The following is a 21371-nucleotide window of genomic DNA, read 5'->3' as shown; positions in this document are numbered from 1 at the left end:
ACTTAAAGTACAGCAGAGTCCACGTCTGCAGCTTGTTGGTGAAACTGAAGGAGCTGGACTTGGTGCGGATCGTGCTGCCGCCTGCCCTTTACCTACAGCATGTCACCACTTCCTGGAAACTATGTAGGCCTTAACAATAGTTACCCAGTCCATCCCGGGTAAAGCCCTCCCCACCATTGAGCACATCTGCATGAAGCCTTGTTGCAGGAAAGCAGCATCCATCATCAGGGACCCCCACCACCCAGGCCATGCTCTCTTCTCACGGCCCCCTTCGGGAAGGCGAGGGAACGGTTATTACCCTTCTACCATCAGGCTTCTGAACCAGCTCACTTTAACACTGAATGGGTTCCACAACCTGTAGATCCACTTTCAAGGGGTCTACAACTCATATTCTCAATATTCATTTACATACCTATTTATTTATTTATTTTCTCAGCTCAAGCTGGTAAAACCTAAGGTATGGGCATAGCCAAGCATGCACATTTCTCAATTGCTAGGGACTTTTGGACTGTTCTAGTTGTGTTTAGTATTGTGGATTTCTGGAGATTTACATAGTTATTGCTATGAAGGCTTAATTGTTTAATGCTATTGTGTAGCGCCTTTGGGATGAGACCAGCATCACCATTATGTACCATGTCGTATGATGTGGGCAATCATGGTCTCTTACCATGATTGTCTTTGCCAAACTCTACAGAAGGCCATTGCCTTCTTCTGGGCAGTGTCTTGACAAGACGGGTCACCCCATATCAATACTCTTTAGAGATTGTTTGCCTGGAGTCAGTGGTCACATAACCCAGGACTTGTGATATCCACCACTTGCTCCCTGGCTCCCCGATTGGTGGAGGGGCTAAGCAGGTGCTACACCTTGCCCAAGGGTGACCTGCAGGCTAACAGAGGGAAGGAGCACCTTACAGTTCCTTTGGTAGAGACTTATCTCCACCTGCCACCCAGACATAACAATAGGTTCTTCGTAGAATCCAGGGCCAAGATGGGATATAGCCCAGTTTATTGAGACACAAGAGATATAATTAACAAGAGAAAATCTGCAGATGCTGGAAATGCAAGCAACACACACACACAAGATGCTGGAGGAACTCAGCAGGCCAGGCAGAATCTATGGAAAAAAGTACAGTTGATGGCGTCCTCCCGAAGGGTCTCGGCCCAAAACGCCGACTGTACTTTTATCCATAGATGCTGCCTGGCCTGCTGAGTTCCTCCAGCATTTTGTGTGTGCTGCAAGAGATGAGATTACTGGGTCAGGGTGGTGTCAGCTCATTGAGAAGATTAAAGTTCACGGGATCCACGGTAACTTGGCTACTTGGATTCAGCACCGGCTTGATACACAAGAAGGTAGTGGTTGAAAGCACTAATTCCATCCGGAGGTCCATGAACAATGGTGTCCGGGTCGGAATTTACAATGCAGCTTTGCAAAACTGGTCAGGCCGCGTCTGGAGTACTGCATTACAGGAAGGATGTGTAGGCTTTGGAGAGAGCACAGAAGAGGTTCACCATGATGCTGTCTGGATTGGATAGTATGAGCTACCAGGAGAGGTCAGACCATGTCAGAAGTTGATGGGAGACCCGATAAAGTCTTTAAAGTTACAAGGATAAATAGACAGTTGGTATTTTTGACACAGGGTTGAAATTTCAAGTACAAAAGGGCATAGGAGCACCTTACAGCTTCTTTGATAGAGACATAACCCCACAACCCAAATGTTGCTGTAAATTACAGAAAGTATATATAATTTTTTATAAAGTTAAATTAAATAATTAGTGCAGAAAGAGGCTCCTGTGTCTTTTCCTGATGGCAGCAGCAAGATGAGAACACCTGGGTGTTGGGGGGTTTCTGCTGATGGATGCTGCTTCCCAGCAGCAGCGTTTTGTGTAGATGTGCTCAATGGTGGGGAGGGCTTTACCTGTGATGGACTGGGCCGTGTCCACTGCTTTTTGTAGGATTTTCTGTTTAAGGGCTTTGGTGTTTTCCATACCAGGCTTTGATGCTCTCCACCACATCTATTTTCTTTATAGTTGCACTTACATGCTGGGACCAGGTCAGGTCCTCCAAAATAATATCTCCGAAGAATTTAAAGCTGCTGAGCCTCTCCACCTCTGATCCCCCAATGAGGAGTGGCTCGTGGGCCTCTGGCTTCCTCCTCCTGAAGTCAATAATCAGCTCCTTGGTCTTGCAGACATTGAGTGAGAGCTCCTGACGAAGGGTCTCGGCCCAAAACGTCGACTGTACCTCTTCCTAGAGATGCTGCCTGGCCTGCTGCGTTCACCAGCAACTTTGATGTGTGTTGCTTGAAACTCCAGCATCTGCAGAATTCCTCGTGTTTGCATTGAGTGAGAGGTTGTTGTCGTGGTACCACTCAGTTAGATTTTCCATTTCCTTCCTGTACGCTGATTCACCACCTTTGCTACGGCAGTTGTGTCATCAGCAAATTTGAAGATGGCATTGGCCACACAGTCATAAGTGCAAATCAAATAGAGCAGGGGACTATGTACTGATGGAGATTGTGGAGGAGAACAATTAACATCTGCATTTTATTGTCAATGCACTAAGGTCAGGATTAGGGGACTATTCAAATTATGCCCCTCGTGACTTTAGGAAGCAATGAAGACAAAGTCCTTTTCTCCCAGACGTGGGCAAACCAGAATTAGAGGGCATAGATTTTGGGCTAGAGGGGAAAGATTTGAAAGGGAAGCGATTAGCAACTTCTTTGCACAGGATGTTGTAGATATGTGGGACGAGCTGTGAGAAGAGGCATCTGCAACAGTGGGTGACGAATGTGTGATAGCTCTGGGCCTGCACTCGCTGGAGTTTAGGAGGGATCTCAGTGAAACTTATCGAATATTTTTACGCCTAGATTGGGTGGAGATACATCTCTACCAAAGGAGGTGTAAGGTGCTCCTTCCCTCCACTGGCCTGCAGATCACCCTTGGGCAAGGTGTAGCACCCCCCCCCCCAGCAACCAGAGTCGCGTGAAGCCATGGGAGCAGGTGGTGGATGGTCATATGAACAGCTAGAGCATTATCTCAAATCCTGGTTGTGCGACCACTGACGCCAGGCAGACAATCTCTGAAGGGTGTTGGTAATGGCTGGGGTCACTTGTCTTGTAAAGGCACTGCCCAGAAGGCAATGGCAAACCACTTTTGTAGACAAATTTGCCAAGACCAAACGTCATGGAAAGACCGTGATCGCTCAGATCACACGACACGGTGTATAAAGAATGAATAAAGATAGAGTGCGAGTTTAGAAGAATGAGGGAAACCTATCGCCAAGATAGAGTGGACATGGAGAGGATGTTTCCTACAGTGGGAGAGTCTAGGACCGGAGAGCACAGGCTCCGAATAGAGGGACGTCTATTCAGAACAGTAATGAGGAGGAACTTCTTTAGCGAGAGGGTGGTGAGTCTGTGGAATTCATTGCCGCAGACGGCTGTGACATGTATGTACTCTGATCATAAATGTTACTTTGAACTTTGAGGAACTCAAAAGAAAAACATGGCAGCCAAAAAAAAAACCCTCTCAGAGAGTTGGAGGGCTATTGCCTCACAGATCAGCAGACTGCCAATCAGAATCTCGCAGACCAAAAGAGGGCCAATCAGATCCTTTAGAGTAGTGGAGAGCCAATCACAATCTCACAGACCAAAAGAGAGCCAATCAGAGCCTTTAGAACAGTCAGTGGCGAGCCAGTCAGAACCTCACAGATCATCAGAGGACCAATCAAAATCTCATTGTATCCCTGTACATTGTGACAACAAACCAATTTGCCAATAAAGTGACTCTCCTTTATTCTGAGGCTGTATGGAGCACAGTGCAAGCTGTAAGCTGTAAGATCAGGGATGAATTTCTGCTGCTGTCTGTACAGTGTTTGTACGTTCTCTGCAGGTGCTCCGGTTTCCTCACACAGATGTAAGGGTTAACATTAGTAAGGTGTGGGTATGCTATGTTGGTGTTGGAAGCGTGGTAACACTTGCTTGCTACTCACATCACATCTCCGGACTGTGTTGGTCGTTGACGCAAGCAACACATTACACAAACACAAGAGTTTCTGCAGATGCTTCAAATCCAGAGGGACACACACAAAAAGTTGGAGGAGGGTAGGTGGCATCCGTGGAGGAAGAAGCCAGAATAAGAAGGGGGGGGGAGGGAAAGAACTACAAGCTAGAACATGATTGGTGAGGGCTGGTGAGGGGAAAGGTGGGTGGGTAGCAGAGGTGGAGATGAAGTGAGAAGCTGGAAGGTGATTGGTGGGAAAGGGCTGATGAAGGAGAAATCTGATAGGAGAGGAGAGGCATCAGAGGGAGGTGATAGGCAGGTGAGGAGAAGAGAAGGGATAAGGGAGGAGCCAGAATGGGAAATGAATGAAGAGCAGAGGGAGGAATTACCGTAAGGTTGAGAAATCAGTGTTCTTGCTATAAACCCGAGGAAGTCTGCAGATGCTGGAAATCCACAGCAACACACACAAAAATGCTGGAGGAACTCAGCAGGTCAGGCGACATCTATGGAGAGAAATAAAGTCGACGTTTCCGGCCGACAATCTTCTTCAGGACTGCTCTTGCTGTCAGGTGGGAGGCTACCCGGGTGAACTACAAGGCATTGCTCATCCAACCAGCTCTACAGCAGCAGAAAACCTAAAATTTGCCGGGGCCCGGTGACACACGACGTACACTCAGTGGCCGATTTATTGGGTACTTCCTATACCTATAAAGTGGCCCCTGAGTGTATGTTTGTGGTATTCTGGTGCTGTAAGCCCATCCACTTCAAGGTTGGACATGTTGTGCATTCGGAGATGCTCTTCTGTACACCACTGTTGCTGTAACACGTGGTTGTCTGAGTTACTGTCACCTTTCTGTCAGCTTGAACCAATCTGGCCATTCTCCTCTGACCTCACTCAATAACAAGGCATTCTTACCCACAGAACTCACTGAATGTTTTTTTTTTGCACCATTCTCAGTAAACTCTAGAGGCTGTGTGTGTGAAAAACCCAGGAGTTTCTGAGATACTCAAACCACCCTGTCTGGCACCAACAATCATTCCACGGTCAAAGTCACTTAGATCACATTTCCCCATTCTGATGTTTGGTCTGAACACAACCGAACCTCTTGACCATGTCGGCATGCTCTTAGGCATTGAGATGCTGATTAGATATTTTCATTCACGAGCAGGTGCACAGGTGTAGTTAATAAAGAGGTCACTGAGAGGTTATCCTGCCAAATGTGTCTGCGACACTGCTGTTACAAGCCTTTCCATTGGATGTGTACTTGTTCACGTGACCGTAAACACTAGTTGATAAACAGGAATTAGGAACCTATATATAGCTTGGGCGTCTAAGTCTTTGGTTAAAACACAAAGGTGATTGGGAAGCAGAAATAAGAATGCTTAGCTTTGTATTAGCTCAGTAGCATTGTGTTATTTGGTAACTGGAAAGTCAAATTACGACAGTTCTGTGGAAAAGTCTTAAGCAGCCTAGCTAAGTATATGCACCTAAGATATTTGCACAGTACTGCACCTCACTATCCCCCCCCCCGTATGTATATAGCAGTTACCAGAATGCTGTGTTTTATAGAATTACTTTAATATTGATATTTATTGTGTTCTTTATACTCAATGTGGTTTTTTTTTTAACCTTGCATCAGATCCAGAGCAACAATCATTTCCTTCTCCTTTACACTCGTGTACTGAAGAAGCACAATAAATAATCTTGAATCATCATTGCTTTACGCAGCTGCCTCTTGACTCTAAAGCTTAGCATGGCGACTGATGGGGACAAGTGTGCCATAAGCTTCCTTTACTACCTTACCAACTCTCAGAGAGCTATGTGCTTGGACTCCCAAGATCCCTCTGTACTATTAAGAATCGTGTCATCTACTGTAAACATTCCCCTTACATTGGATCCAAACAGCCAAGTCACCGTGGACTTGGTGAGCTGATCTGTTACAGAGACACTACTGGAGAACAGGATTGCCCTGTGAGCTGCCATACACAAGATGGGTGGAATGGCCACAAAGGATATTATTCCCCTTGCTCCAATTCCCTACACCTCCTTCCTCTCTCATACCCTCTAATGAGGAACTCAATGAAGAATGTGGGGCCACACAAACTCTCACAGGTGGAGGGTTAACTACTGCCTCAGAGACCAGCATTCTGCCAATCAGAATTTCACAGACCTAAAGAGGACAAATCAGGCGCTTTAGAGCAATGGAGAGCCAATCAAAGCCTCACAGGCCAAAAAAGGGCCAATCAGAGCCTCACAAAGCAAAAGAGGACTAATCAGAGCCTTCAGAGCAGTGGACAGCAAATCAGACCCCCACAGATCATCAGAAGGCCAATCAAAATCTCACTGTACTTTGTGTCATTAATAAACCAATTTGTCAATAAAGGGACCTTGCTTTATTCTGAGGCTGTGCCCTCCCATTGGGTGACACAGCAATGTAACAAAGCACAATGCAAGCTGTAAGATCAGGGATGAACTCCCACCACTGTCTGTAAGGAGTTTGTCTATTCTCCCCATGACCATGTGGATTTCCTCCAGGTGCCCTGGTTTCCTCCCACAGTCCAAAGGCTTGCCACCCACACACATCTTGGGACTATGTGGTCATAGACGCAAGCAACACAAGCACTAGAGATTCTGCAGATGCTATTAACCTATAGCAGCACGCACAGAGTGTTGGAGGAACTCAGCAGGCCAGATAGCATCTATGGAAATTAATAAACAGTCAACATTTCGTGCCAAGACACTTCTTCAGTCAAAACACACAATTGTACTTTTTATGTCCTTATTGAACACATTGTTTAATCATTCACAGTCCAGGCTGGAAAAAGTACGAGAACCTTTGTATTTAATAACTGGTTGTACCTCCTTTACCAGCAATAACCTCCAAACATTTCCTGTAGCTGCTGATTAAACTTGCACAGCAGCGAGGAGGAATTTTAGATGACTTCTCCATACAAAACTGTTTCAGTTCATCAATATTTCTGGGTTACCTTGCATGAACAGCCTCTTCAGGTCATACCACAGCAGCAATGCAATTGGGTTAAGGTCTGGACTCTGACTTGGCCATTCCAAAACATGAAATTTCTTCTTTTTCCGTTGTTGATTTACTCTTGTCACTTGGATCATTGTTGTGTTGCATCATCCAACTTCTATTAAGCTTCAGGTGACAGACCACTACCCTGACATTCTCCTGTAAGATGTCTTAATACAATATTCCCTCAAAGACTGAAGCCGTCCAGGCCCTGAGACGGCAAAGCAGCCCCAAAACCTGATGCTCCTTCCACCAGGCTTCACAGTTGGGATGAGGTCTTGGTGTTGGTGTACAGTGCCCGTTTACCTCCAAACATACTGGTGTGCATTTCTGCCACAAAGTTCAACTTTTGCCTCATCTTCTACATAACATTGTTCCAGAAGCGTTATGGAACACCCAGGTGGTCTTTTGCAAATTTGAGATGCGCAGATGATTTTTTTTTTGGAGAGCAGAGGTTTCCTCTGTGGTGTCGTTCCATGACCACCATTCTTTTTCAGTGTATTTCTTATAAAAGACATATGAACAGAGACTTTTAGCAAGTTCTAGAGGTTTCTGCATACCTTTTGCTGTTACCCTTGGGTTCTTTTTCACCTCCTTCACATTGCATGTTGTGCTCCTGGTGTGATCCTTGCAGGATACCCACTCCGAGGGAGAGTAGCAATAGTACTGAATATCCAACATTTGTAGACAATTTCTCTTACTGTGGACTGATGAACACTCAGGTCTTTAGAAATGCTTTTGTAGCCTTTTCCAGCTTCATGCATCGCTACAATTCTTCTAAGGTCCTCTGACAGCTGTTTTGATCACGGCATGGTGCACATAAACAGATCTTTCTTGAGAATAGCAGGCTCTGTCAGTAACCTGACTTTGCGTGTCTTTTTTATAGAGCAGGGCACCTCCACTTCCCACACCTCCAATCTCATCTCATTGTTTGGAACACCGACTCCAAGTAGCTTTTGTAGAAGGTGTTACTCCAGACGTTCACATACGTTTCTGAACCTAGGCTGTGATTGTTTAAATGGTGCATTCAGTATTGACGAGAGGTACAATTGTTTGTGTTATTATTTTAGGCAGATTGTGTTTGTCTATTATTGTGACTTAGATGAAGATCAGACCACATTTTTATGAGGAATTAATTCAGAAAACCAGGTAATTGTAAAAGGTTCACAAACTTTTTCGTGCTGCAGTTCGTTCCTAAGACTTTTGCATAGTACCTCACCCTTTTCCCTTCCCCATTCCCTCTCTCCTCCATCCCCCAGAAATCCCCCCAGTAAACAAATAACAGAGCTGTCTGGCATCAAAAACATTTTTAATGTGTCTTTCCCCACATCCGCAAAACTGGGAGCAGCAGCATCCCAATGCTCACTGAGTAATGGAGCCCAAGCTATCCCAGCAGCCCTGGCAGCAGAGAAACAGCTTTATCGGATGGAAGGGCGGCCTCTCCCCCTACTCCCCGAGCAGCAGCCTCTGACTCCTGAGTGGTTATTGGTGGGGGAGGTGTAGGAGCTCCTCTCCTTCCTCACGATGTGATGGGGAGTTAGGAGAAGAGAGAGAGAGAAAAAAAACAGACAGAGAGAGGGGGACGGAGAGAGATGTGAACGGAAAATGGGGAATGGAGAGAGAGAGAGAGAGAGAGGATGGGCAGAGGAGGAGAAGGAAAGTGAGGAATACAAGAGGGGCGGTGGGACAAGGAGTCAGAGACAGGGTTTAAGGGGAGAAAGGAGGAGAGAGAGACAGAGGCCCCACTCCCAGGAATAAACCCAGCCCGGTACATAACCCTGTATCCCTCCCCTTCCCCATCAGCCACCTCCCACAATGAACCCGAGCGTGGGACATCCCTCACTTGCCCCGAGAGGCCTCAGCGTTGGCCCTGAGCACTGCCCCAGGGCTGGGGTAGGGCCGCTGCTGGAAGAGGGGGCCGGCCGCTGTGGTGTCTGCCCCCGTCTTGGCTTCGTTCCTCTTTGGCAGGCCCGTCGACCAGGAACCCCTGCAACAGAGGGGTGGGTCAGCGGGAGAGTGCACATGGAGGGGTGCCGGAGAGAGGGCGGAAAAGAGCAATGGTGGTGGTGGGGACTAATTGGATTAGAGGGCAGGGCGGGGTGGGGGGACGAGAGGGGCAGAGGGACCATAGTGCGAGGGGGGAGAGGGGCCGCAGTGTGGGGGAGAGAGGGGGGCCACAGCGCGAGGGGGGCCCGCGGCGCGAGGGGGGGAGAGGGGCCCGCGTCGCGAGGGGGGGAGAGGGGCCCGCGGCGCGAGGGGGGGAGAGGGGCCTGCGGCACGATGGGGGGAAGAGGGGACCGCGGTGCGAGGGGGGAGGGCGATGGTGCGAGGGGGGCAGAGGGGCGTAGCCTGATGGAGGAGTGGTATTGGGTGCCAGGTGGAGGGAGCATGGATGGGGATTTCAGGAGGGAGGAACCAGTCTCACACTCACCGAGGAGCGTCGGAGTAGGCGCTGGGGTCCATAGGATCCACACTGTCCTCCTTTCGATCTCTCCCTGCGGAGGGTGATGGCAGTGAGTCTTCAGTGTCCAAGCCCTCAGCCTCCTCCCTTGGTTGTCTATCCTCACCCACCCCACCGGGCACAGCACAGAGCCTGCAGCGGCCCACACCACACATATATCCTGTGCCCCTGCCTGGGATCGCCCGTCCCTTCGCCTCCTGCTCTGCCCATCGCCGGACACCCTCACCCCTCCCACCGAGACTCCTTCCTTTCCCCAGGACCACCCTCCCTCCTGGGACAGCCCACCTCAGCATCCTACTGAGCCCTCCTCACCCATCTCCCTAACGTTCCCTACCCCACTCCCTACCTCACCGGGAACCCTCCTCAACCTGTCCCACTCCCTACCTCACCGGGAACCCTCCTCAACCTGCCCCACTCCCTACCTCACCGGGAACCCTCCTCAACCTGCCCCACTCCCTACCCCACCGGGAACCCTCCTCAACCTGTCCCACTCCCTACCTCACCGGGAACCCTCCTCAACCTGCCCCACTCCCCACCTCACCGGGAACCCTCCTCAACCTGCCCCACTCCCCACCTCACCGGGAACCCTCCTCAACCTGTCCCACTCCCTACCTCACCGGGAACCCTCCTCAACCTGTCCCACTCCCTACCTCACCGGGAACCCTCCTCAACCTGTCCCACTCCCTACCTCACCGGGGACCCTCCTCAACCTGTCCCACTCCCTACCTCACTGGGAACCCTCCTCAACCCGTCCCACTCCCTACCTCACTGGGAACCCACCTCAACCCGTCCCACTCCCTACCTCACCGGGGACCCTCCTCAACCTGTCCCACTCCCTACCTCACCGGGAACCCTCCTCAACCTGCCCCACTCCCTACCTCACTGGGGACCCTCCTCAACCTGTCCCACTCCCTACCTCACCGCGAACCGTCCTCAACCTGTCCCACTCCCTACCTCACCGCGAACCGTCCTCAACCTGCCCCACTCCCTACCTCACCGGGAACCCTCCTCAACCTGCCCCACTCCCTAACTCACTGGGAACCCTCCTCAACCTGTCCCACTCCCTACCTCACCGGGAACCCACCTCAACCCGTCCCACTCCCTACCTCACTGGGAACCCACCTCAACCTGTCCCACTCCCTACCTCACTGGGAACCCTCCTCAACCTGTCCCACTCCCTACCTCACCGGGAACCCTCCTCAACCTGTCCCACTCCCTACCTCACCGGGGACCCTCCTCAACCTGTCCCACTCCCTACCTCACCGGGAACCCTCCTCAACCTGTCCCACTCCCTACCTCACCGGGAACCCTCCTCAACCTGTTCCACTCCCTACCTCACTGGGGACCCTCCTCAACCTGCCCCACTCCTTACCTCACCGCGAACCGTCCTCAACCTGCCCCACTCCCTACCTCACCGGGAACCCTCCTCAACCTGCCCCACTCCCTACCTCACCGCGAACCGTCCTCAACCTGCCCCACTCCCTACCTCACTGGGAACCCTCCTCAACCTGCCCCACTCCCTAACTCACTGGGAACCCTCCTCAACCTGCCCCACTCCCTAACTCACTGGGAACCCTCCTCAACCTGTTCCACTCCCTACCTCACTGGGAACCCTCCTCAACCTGCCCCACTCCCTACCTCACCGGGATCCCTCCTCAACCTGTCCCACTCCCTACCTCACCGGGAACCCTCCTCAACCTGTCCCACTCCCTACCTCACCGGGAACCCTCCTCAACCTGTCCCACTCCCTAACTCACCGGGAACCCTCCTCAACCTGCCCCACTCCCTACCTCACCGGGAACCCTCCTCAACCTGTCCCACTCCCTACCTCACCGGGAACCCTCCTCAACCTGTCCCACTCCCTAACTCACCGGGAACCCTCCTCAACCTGCCCCACTCCCTACCTCACCGGGAACCCTCCTCAACCTGTCCCACTCCCTACCTCACCGGGAACCCTCCTCAACCTGTCCCACTCCCTACCTCACCGCGAACCGTCCTCAACCTGTCCCACTCCCTGGGACTATACGACAGAGGAGCAGAATTAGGCCATTCGGCCCATCGTGTCTGCTCCGCCATTTCACCATGGCTGATCCATTTCCCTCTCAGCCCCAATCTCGCCTTCTCCCTGTAGCCTTTCGCACCCTGACTAATCAATAATCTAGCAACCTCTGCATTAAATATACTCCACATCCATCTGTGGCAACAAATTCCAGTCTCTGGTCCCCGACTCCCCCACCACAGAAAACATCCTCTCCACACCCACTCTATCTTGGCCTTTCAACTTTCCGTAGGTTGAGATGACATCTCCCTCATTCTTTCTAAATTTCAGCAAGTACAGGCCCAGAGCCATCAAACGCTCCTCATATGTTAACCCTTTCATTCCTGGAATCATTCTGATGGACCCTCTCCAATGTCAGCACATCCCTTCTTTAGATAAGGGGCCCCAAAACTGCTCACGATACTCTAAGTGAGGCCTCACCAGTGCCTTATAAAGCCTCAGATTTCGCTCTTGCTCTCCGCAAAAGCCTTTCCCTCTCCTTCCTGGAACATACCTCACTCCACCCTTCCCCTTTCCAAGGGTATGTCTCTCGAGGCTCTATCCCCTCTCCTTCCTGCTTTTTGGGACACCTCCTCTTCCCCCCTCCCTGAGGTTCCCCTCAACCCCTCCGAGGGAGCTCACCCTTCTTGCTGCGGCTGTGGCGATGTCCCTCCTCCCTCCTGGAGTGCCACTTCTCCCTCGGCTCCTCTCGCTCGTTCCAGTCAAACCGCTCCGGTGCCTCCTCCTGCTCTGTACGAGACGGGACGGGGGCGTCAGACAGGAGCGACGGAGGTGAGGAGCACTGAGGTAGGAGGAGACCTCAGCCAGGCGTGGACAGAGGGGGCGAGGCTGACTGGGGAGGAGCCCTGAAGGAGGAGGTGGTGGAAAAGGAGCCCCAAGGAAGAGCCGGCTGGGGGTAGAGCGGAAGGAACCCCATGGTGAGGGGAGCCATGACGGGCAAATCCTACAGGGGACTGAACTGTCTGATGGGACCGGAAGGAAGGGAAAGGAGGCTTAATGGGCAGGGCCAGGGGAAAGGCCCCAAGGGTGAGGGGAGCTCAGAAGCCGGCGGAGTTGAGGAGTTGAGGGGGCGGGCGGAGCTGATGGGGAGGAGACAAGAGGTGGGCCGGGCCAAGGGGGAAGAACCCCCTGACCTTGTGGGAAAGTGCTGAGTAACGTGGGGTCGTTGTTTGGTGTGACCAAGGGGGCCGGAGGGGCGGGACAACAGGGTGCTCGTCAGGTGGCAGACCAATCACCTTTCAGTTTCTTGGCGGACTTGGTGATGACGGCAGCCGCGTCGGTGGGAGGCAGCCAGGACACCAGGTCAGTCTCGATGTTCCAGTAGTAGGGCAGGCCGCTGGGGGCAAGGGGTCAGAGTTACTGGCTGTCGTTTTGCCCATCTCCCAATCCCCGCCAACCCTGTACAGTCTCTCCCCCCTCCCTGACCCTCCAGTCTCCCCCTTCCTGATCCTCGTTTGCCCTTCCCCTTCCCTGACCCTCCAAAGTCTCCCCCTCCTCCTTCCCTGATATTCCAGTTTCCTCCCCCCTCCCTGACCTTCCACAGTTCCTCCCCCTTCCCTGATCCTCCACAGTCTACCCCTCTACCCTCCCTGACCCCCCCAGTCTCCCCCCTCCACCCTCCCTAACCTTCCACTGTCTTCCCTCCCCCTCCCTGACATTCCAGTGTCCTCCCTCTTCCTTGAACCTCTGGCGTCCCCTCCCCGCTCCTTCCAGTTCCCCCCGACTGTCCGGTCTTCTTGCCCCGCCCCACTGAACCTCCAGTCTCTGCCCCCTCCTTGATCCTTGTTTTCCCTTCCCCTCCCCTGACCTTCCAGAGTAACCCCCCCAACCCTCCAGTCTCCACCCCCTCCCTGACCCTCCAGTCTCCACCCCTCCCTGACCCTCCAGTCTCCTCTTCCCCCTCCCTGCCCTCTAGTCTACCCCCCGCCCTCCCTGACCCTCCACTCTCCCTCTCTGCCCTCCCTGACCCTCCACTCTCCCTCTCTGCCCTCCCTGACCCTCCACAGACTTCCCCTCCCTGATCCTTGTTTCCCCTTCCCTTCCCTGATCTTCCACAGTAACCCCCCGACCCTGCAGTCTCTTCTTCCCCCTCCCTGACCCTCTAGTTTCTCCTCCCACTTCCCCGACATACTAGTTTCCTCCCCCCTTCCTGGCCTTCCACCTCCCCCATGACCCTCCATCTGCATGTCCCTCTGCTCCCTCCTCGTTGTCTCTTCCTCCTCTCCCAACACTTCATCCATTTGTCCCTCACCTCCCCGTTCCCCCCCAACTCTCGCCTCCTCCCAACGCCAACTCTCCACACTCGCCCTCACCCCTCCCGGATACTCTCACTTGTCCTCCTCCTCCTTCCCTCTGCGGCCTCCACCCTACCGCCCACTAAAGTTGTTCTTACTCAATTGTACTTCCTTGCAGGTGGACTGAACCGAGTTACCCCTCAACCTGGGCAGCCAATCCCCTCCCCTGCGGCTTTCCTGGTCTCAACTCCCCCCTCCCCCACCAACGGGGATACTTCAGGGTGGGCAGAAGGAGCTTAATAGGAGAAGTGTCATTCTGACAGCATCCACAAGCGCCCCATTACAGGTCCAGGGGCAGAATTAGGCCATTTGGCCCATCGAGCCTGCTCTGCCATTCCATCATGGCTGATTTATTATCCCTCTCAACCCCATACTTCTCGTAACCTTTAACACCCTGACTAATTAGGAACCAATCAAGCTTTGATTTAAATACACCCAATGACTTGGCCTCCACAGCTGCCTGTGGCAATGAATTCCAGACTCACCAGCCTCTGACTAAAGAAATTCTTCCTCATTTCTGTTCTAAATGGACGTCTTTCTATTCTGAGGCTGTGCCCTCTGGTCCTAGACTCCCTCACTACAGGAAACATACCCTCCTTGTCAACTCTATTCAGCGCTTTCAATATCCGATAGGTTTCAATGAATTCACTTTTCTGAACTCCAGTGAGTACAGGCCCAGAGCTGTCAACGCTCCTCATACGTGAATCCTTTCATTCCCAGGATCATTCTCGTGAACCTTCTCTGGACCCTCTCCATTGCCAGCACATCCTTTCTTAGATAAGGGGCCCAATACTGCTCACAGTACTCCAAAGTGTAGTCCTGCCAAAGGGTTCTGGCCCGAAATGTCGACTGTATTGTTTTCCTAGATGCTGCCTAGCCTGCTGAGTTCCTCCAGCATTTTGTGTGTGTTGCAGTCTGACTGATGCTTTACAAAGCTCCCCTGAATCCCACTAATCTCTTTCGGTGAGAACCACCTCACCCTGGTGACAGATCTGTCTTACGTCCTGTAATTCTCTTCAATAGTTTCCATTACAGTCTCAGTACTCAGACCAATCGTTCCCCGTCGCCCATCACCGTCACGCCATCTCTCACACAAACCACAAGCTCCTGACCCCGCATGTCCGATTGGGCACGGGAGTGAAGGGAGGAAACCCACAGGTCACAGACACCACACACGCGCACACACGGACACACAGAGGGACAGATAGAGTGGTGGAAGTCGGCATTGAGTCTGCGGTTCAAGAGCTGGGAGACAGCGTCCCTGCCCGCTGCACATTCTTGCTGTGTCATCTCCAAAGGTATTTGAGAGTGAACACACAACAGTGAGGAGGGCGGGATAGTGAGAGAGGAAGTGGGTGTGACGGAAGGCAGAGTCGGGGAAAGGGGAGGGGGATGGTCGGGGAAAGGAGAGGGATTGGGATGGAGAGGCTTTGCCAGGAAGGTGGGGAGAGACAGACACAGGAGGGGTGGGAGAGAGGGAGAGTGAGATAGAGGGGAGACGTCAACACCCAGTGAGCCTCACCTGCTGGGCTCGAAGACCTTGTACCAGTTGGGGGGCAGATTCTCCAGCCGCGTGGCTTCGTAATCGATGTGATCATCGTCGTAGTCTTCAGCGATAATCTCCTCGTCGGGCTCTGTGAAGTTGGTGGGAGAGTGGTCGGGGTGAATGTTGAGGGGGGGGATGGACAGAGGAAGACGGCGAATCAGAGCAAGGGGGAGGTGGCCAACAGTTGTGTAGCACAGGCGATGACCACTCGGCCCATCGAGTTTATCCTGTCTCCCGGAGTAGTCTCATTGCCCCAGGTATTATTTCCCTGTGCACAGCGAAGGACGCACGATAGTTCAGAGGGGAGAGAGGCTGGGTCACAGATACAGAGCCCTGGGTTTGATCATGATCTCCGGCACTGTGAGTGTGTGAGACAGGGAGGGGGAGGGGGTCAGAGACAGAGGGAGTGGGGGGGGGAGAAGGGGGGGAGAAGAGGGGGCAGGGAAGAAGGGAGATTGTGGGGGGAAGAGGGGGTGGAGTTGGGGGGAAGGGGGTGGAATAGGGGAGGGGGTGGAGTTGGGGGGAAGGGGTGGAGTTGGGGGGAGAGGGGTGGAGTTGGGGGTTTGGAGAGGGAGTGAGGGAAGAGGGACGCACTGTGCCTGTGTGTATGTACGACTGGAGTTGAAGGATTTTATTTATTTATTGACATACAGCACGGAACAGACTCTTCAACCCACACTGCACAGCGCCCCCTCCCCTCCAAGTGTGTGTATGACTGTCCGTGTGCCGATGAGAGTCTGTATGTGTATGACTGAGGACCACTGGAAGCCAAAACGGATGGGGGAGATCTTCAATGCATTCTTTGCATCTGTATTTACTCGGGAGACAGATGCAGAGTCTATGGAAGTGAGGCAAATCAGGATGGGTAAATCCCCATGGCCTGACAGGTGTTCCCTTGGACCCTGTGGGAGGCAAGTGCAGAAATTGCTGGGGCCCTGGCAGAGAAATTTAAATCATTCTTATCAACAGGAGAGCTACCAGAGGATTGAAGGATAGTCAATGTTCTGCTGTTTATAAAGAAACCAGGATTTTATACGGCAGTGAGTCTGAAAGTTATTGGAAGGTACTCTACGGAATCACACATCTAAGTATTTGGATAGACATGGACTGATTAAGGACAGTCAGCATGGCTTCATGTCTGACCAACCTTAGAGGTTTTCAAGGAAGTTACCAGGAAAGTGGATGAAGGCAAGGGAGTGGATGTTGTCTACTTGGACTTCAGCAAAGCATTTGACAAGGTCCCGCATGGGAGGCTGGTCGAGAAGGTTCAGTCACTCGGCATTCAGGATGAGGTAGTAAATTGGTAGAAGCCAGAGTGGTCGTAGCTGGTTGCCTCTCTGACTGGAGGCCTGTGCTGGGTCTGTTGTGGTTTGTCATCTATATCAATGATCTGGATGATAAATGTGGTTAACTGGATCAGGAAATTTGCGGGTGACACTGAGATTGGGGGGGGGGGCGTGTAGTGGACAGTAGGGAAGGCTATCACAGCATGGAGAAGGGTCTGCCCCAGCTGGAAAGTGGGCTGAAAAATAGCCGATGGAATTTCAATACGAACATCTGTAAGGTTTTGCACTCTGGTAGGACCAACCAGCATAAGTCTTACACAGTGAACAGCAGGGCACTGAGGAGTGTGGTGGAACAAAGAGATCTGGGAATACAGATACATAATTCATTGAAGGTGGCATCACAGGCATATAGGGGTGTAAAGGAAGCTTTTGGCACATTGGCCTTCATAAATCAGAGTACTGAGTACAGGAGATGGGCTGTTATGTTGAAGTTGTACAAGATGTTGGTGAGGCCTAATTGGGAGTGTGCAGGTTTGGGCACCTACCTACAGGAAAGATGTAAACAAGGTTGAAAGAGTACTGAGAAAATTTACAAGGATGTTGCTGGGTCTGGAGGACCTGAGTTATGTGGGAAGATTGAGTAGGTTAGGACCGTATTCTTTAGAACTTAGAAGATTGAGAGGAGATTTGATAGAGGTATACAAAACTAAGAGGGGTACAGATAGGGTAAATGTTAGCGGGCTTTTTTTCACTGAAGTTGGGGTGGACTACAACTAGAAGTCATGGGTTAAGGGTGAAAGGTGAAAAGTTTAAGGGGAACGTGAGGGGAAACTTCTTCACTCAGGGGTCATCGGAGTGTGGAACCAGCTGCCAGCACAAGTGGTGCATGCAAGCTCGATTTCAAAGTTTAAGAGAGGTTTCTATTGGTAGATGGATGGGAGGGGTATGGAGGACTATGGTCCCAGTGCAGGTCGATGGGAGTAAGCAGCTTAAATGGTTTAAGCATGGACTAGACGGACCGAAGGGCCTGTTTCTGTGCTGTACTTCTCTATGCCACTATAATGGTGTGAGTTAAATTATTGCTCCCTGGCAAATGGTAAATTCACATGTGCGGTCAGTGTTCATTCAAGTAACTGTCCTGTGTTCCCTTAAAGGAACATTCAGACTTTTTGGTGTTGTGCTTACCTGCATCATTTTTACCCTGGACATGTTTATTTATTGGGAATATGGGCTTTTCATCGTTATTTCCATGCATTATTGAGTTATGTTGCTGTTATCTTGTATTCGCAGTAATAGCTAACTGATTATGAACATACGGTGAGAGGGTTACATATACCCAATCACTTGGCCTCCACAGCCGACTGTGGCAATGAATTCCACAGATTCACTGCCCTCTGGCTAAAGACATTCCTCCTCATCTCTGTTCCAAATGGATATTGTTCCATTCTGAGGCTGTGCCCTCTGGGCCGAGGCTACCTCGCTACAGGAAACATCCTTTCCACATCTGCTCCATCTGGGCATTTCAATATTCAGCCGGTTTCAACGGGAGCCGTCCCTCATTCTGACAAACCGCTTTAGCACCCTGAAGAGACTTCTCCTGACCCACACACCAGAGGACAGTTTACTAACCCACCATGCGAGGGATACGGGGGCACGCTCGGGCAAATTGGTCAGGGATCCAGCCCGGGTTCCTGGAGCCGCGAGCTAGCAGCACTACCCGCCAAGCCACTGGAGCAGCCCCTCGGTTTTCACTGGAGCACTACGCCGACTCCCTCCAGCCGGGGGGGGGGGGAACGGGAGTGTCGGGAAGCGGGGAACATACCTGGCTCCACGTGCTTGAGGATGCCTCGCTTGGCCAGACGGGCTTGGAGCGCCAAGGGGAGAGGCATGGTGCGGGGACCGGTGAGCACGTCTTCCTGTTCAGGCCGCCGGACGCCAGGCGCCGAACTGCGGGGGCACAAATCAGATTATCGTCCAACACAGTGGGTACAATGCAATTCCTCGTTGGCATTAATTATTGTCACAGGTGCCGAGATACAGGGAAAAGCTCGTCTTGCACACTGTTCATACAGATCTGATCATTACACAGAGCACAAGGTAGAACAAGGTAAAACAATCACAGAATGCAGAATAGAGTGTAACAGTTACAGAGAAAGTGCGGTTCATAGACAATACAATTGAAAGTCATCACGAGGTAGTCTGTGAGGTAGGGGGTCCAACTAATTGTACGAGACTACTGTTCAGTTGTCTTCTAACGGGGGGGGGGGTAGAAGCTGTCCCTGAGCCTGGTGGGAGGTGCTTTCAGGCTTTCGAATCTTCTGCCCGATGGGGGGGGGAGAAGAGAGCATGTCGGGGGTGGGTGGGGTCTTTGATTCTGCTGGCTGCTTTACCGAGGCAGCGAGAAGTTCAAAGTTCATAGTTCATCTCGCCACTGCCATTAAGGAGCTCACACCGACAGGTTCAGGAACAGTTATTACCCCTCAGCCATCAGCAGACATCCCACCTCTCCCGGAAGTTCCGGGAGTCTCCCGCATATTGATAGCGGCTCCCTGATGCCCGCAAATTATGTACAATATCATGGAAACCAATTTTTTTGAGAGCGAGAGAGCGCGCGAGAGCGACCACAACAGAGAGAGCGCGAGCGCGCCATGGCAGAGTGTTCCAAAAGAAGAAAATATAAAACGTACGTCACCCCAGACTACACTAAAGTGTACCCCTGCCTAATAGAGGTCAAAATAATGACAGTGTTGCTCGCTGCACTGTTTGCAACAGTGACTTTTCTATTGCCCATGGTGGGGTAAGACTGTAAAAGACATGTTGAGGTGAATTTAACAGGTATCATTCGTTCATTAGTGTAGCTAATGTTATTTAAACCAGCTGGCTAGCTGCTAAGGAGCTGCTCTACTGCAGACATCCTACCTCTCCCGGAAGTTATGGGAGTATCCCGCAAATTGCTGGTGCTACCTCCCTGAAATAAGTTTTTGCAGGGTGGGATGTCTGCATCAGGCTCTTGAACCAAAGGGGAAAACTTCACTCGCCCCATCATTGAAATGTTCCCACAACCTATGGATCCACTTTCAAGGACTCTTCATCTCATGCCCTCAATATTTATTGCTTATTTACATATTATTTTTCTTTCTTTTTGTAATTGCACATTTTGTGCAATCTCGGTGGGAGTCATTCCACCGAGATGCAGCGTAGAGCGTCATAGGAAGTCATTCCTGCCTGTGGCCATCAAACTTTACAACTCCTCCCTTGAAGGGTCAGACACCCTGAGCCAATAGGCTCATCCTGGACTTATTTCATAATTTACTGGCATAATTTACATATTACTATTTAACTATTTATGGTTCTATTACTATTTATTATTTATGGTGCAACTGTAATGAAAACCAATTTCCCCCGGGATCAATAAAGTATGACTATGACTATGTTGTCTTTGGCACACTGGTGGTCTGCCCTGTTGGTGTGGTGTTTCATTGATTTTATTATGGCTATCAGATTTAGTGAGTATGCCCGTAAGAAAATGAATCTCATCAGGGTGTATATCGTGACATATACGGTATTATGCAAAAGTCTTAGGCACTATATATTTTGCTGGGGTGCCTGAGATTTTGCACAGTACTGTATTTGTCAACATGGAGCAGAGAGGAGTTTGTAAATCTGGTGGGAGCAAAGGATGTTGGAAATGTCGAGTGTGGAGCACCGCCGGCAGAGCTGTGAAGGGGATCACTGTGATGATGTCTCTCTGCCAACATAAGGGGGAAGGGAGTGATGGCTGCCTGTGACCCCAAGGGGCCCATGTCTCAGAAATGCCATCCTTGGGCACTCTACACCTGGTCAGATCCAGGGTTAGGGGTCAGAGTAACGGGGTTACGCACACAGGCTGGGTCAAGGGTCAGAGCGACCGGTTACCGTCTCAGTCTGGGTCAAGGGTCGGAGCAATTGGTTACGGTCACATCCTGGGGCAGGGGTCAGAGCTACGGGATTATGAACAAATTGTGGTCCAGGTACCAGAGCGATCACAACCTAGGTCAGAAGTCAGAATGACGAATTACGGTAACACACGCACAAAATGCTAGCGAAACGCAGCAGGCCAGGCAGCATCTATAGAAAGAAATACAGCCGCCGTTTCGGGCCGAGACCCTTCGTCAGGACAGTTGTTTGAACTTCCAGCACCTGCAGATTTTCTCGTGTTGATGCCTAGGTCAAGGGTCAAGGATCAGAGGGCAGAGTGACGGGATAACGGCGTCAAGGCTCGGAAAGACCGGGGTTACGGTTATAAACAGACGACATGATCATGCGTACTTCCCTCACTTTCCCCTCATTCCCTCCCTCCCTCCGGCCGGCCCTCAGTCACTCACCCTCAACAGCAGCGACTCCGTTTTGTCGCGTTCCATTAACGTGCTCGTCCGTCGCAGGTTGTAAACGTCACATTTAGACGAGTCTGCTGGTGATGGACGGTCTTTCGGGCCAATCGGAGACCGTGAAGGTGGGGTCATTCACCATTTGACTGATTCGGACTCATTCAACGACGCATGCGACGTCTCCTGGAGGTGGGAAAACCGCATTGATTGGCATTCATGTCATCCAATCAGAACGAAGGGTCTCGGCCTGAAACGTCGACTGCACCTCTTCCTATAGATGCTGCCTGGCCTGCTGCGTTCACCAGCAACTTTGATGTATGTTGCTTG

At 51.4% G+C, this 21371-nt stretch overlaps 1 protein-coding gene across 1 annotated transcript; it reads right to left on the bottom strand.

The window, feature by feature from the left end:
- Positions 1 to 8323: 8323 nt before the first annotated feature.
- On the bottom strand, positions 8324 to 21192 carry pqbp1 (polyglutamine binding protein 1). The gene is made up of 7 exons (XM_063035376.1): positions 21042 to 21192; positions 18500 to 18624; positions 15368 to 15479; positions 12787 to 12887; positions 12173 to 12280; positions 9463 to 9526; positions 8324 to 9018 (listed from the first exon to the last, which is right to left on the bottom strand). The coding sequence occupies exons 2-7, from the start codon at positions 18564 to 18566 to the stop codon at positions 8871 to 8873; spliced, it is 600 nt and encodes a 199-aa protein (XP_062891446.1). The 5' UTR covers positions 18567 to 18624; positions 21042 to 21192; the 3' UTR covers positions 8324 to 8870.
- Positions 21193 to 21371: the final 179 nt, after the last annotated feature.

The sequence above is a fragment of the Mobula hypostoma genome, chromosome 28 (assembly GCF_963921235.1).
Source record: "Mobula hypostoma chromosome 28, sMobHyp1.1, whole genome shotgun sequence".
NCBI lineage: Eukaryota > Metazoa > Chordata > Chondrichthyes > Myliobatiformes > Myliobatidae > Mobula > Mobula hypostoma.
This window is presented reverse-complemented; position numbering and strand designations above follow the sequence as displayed.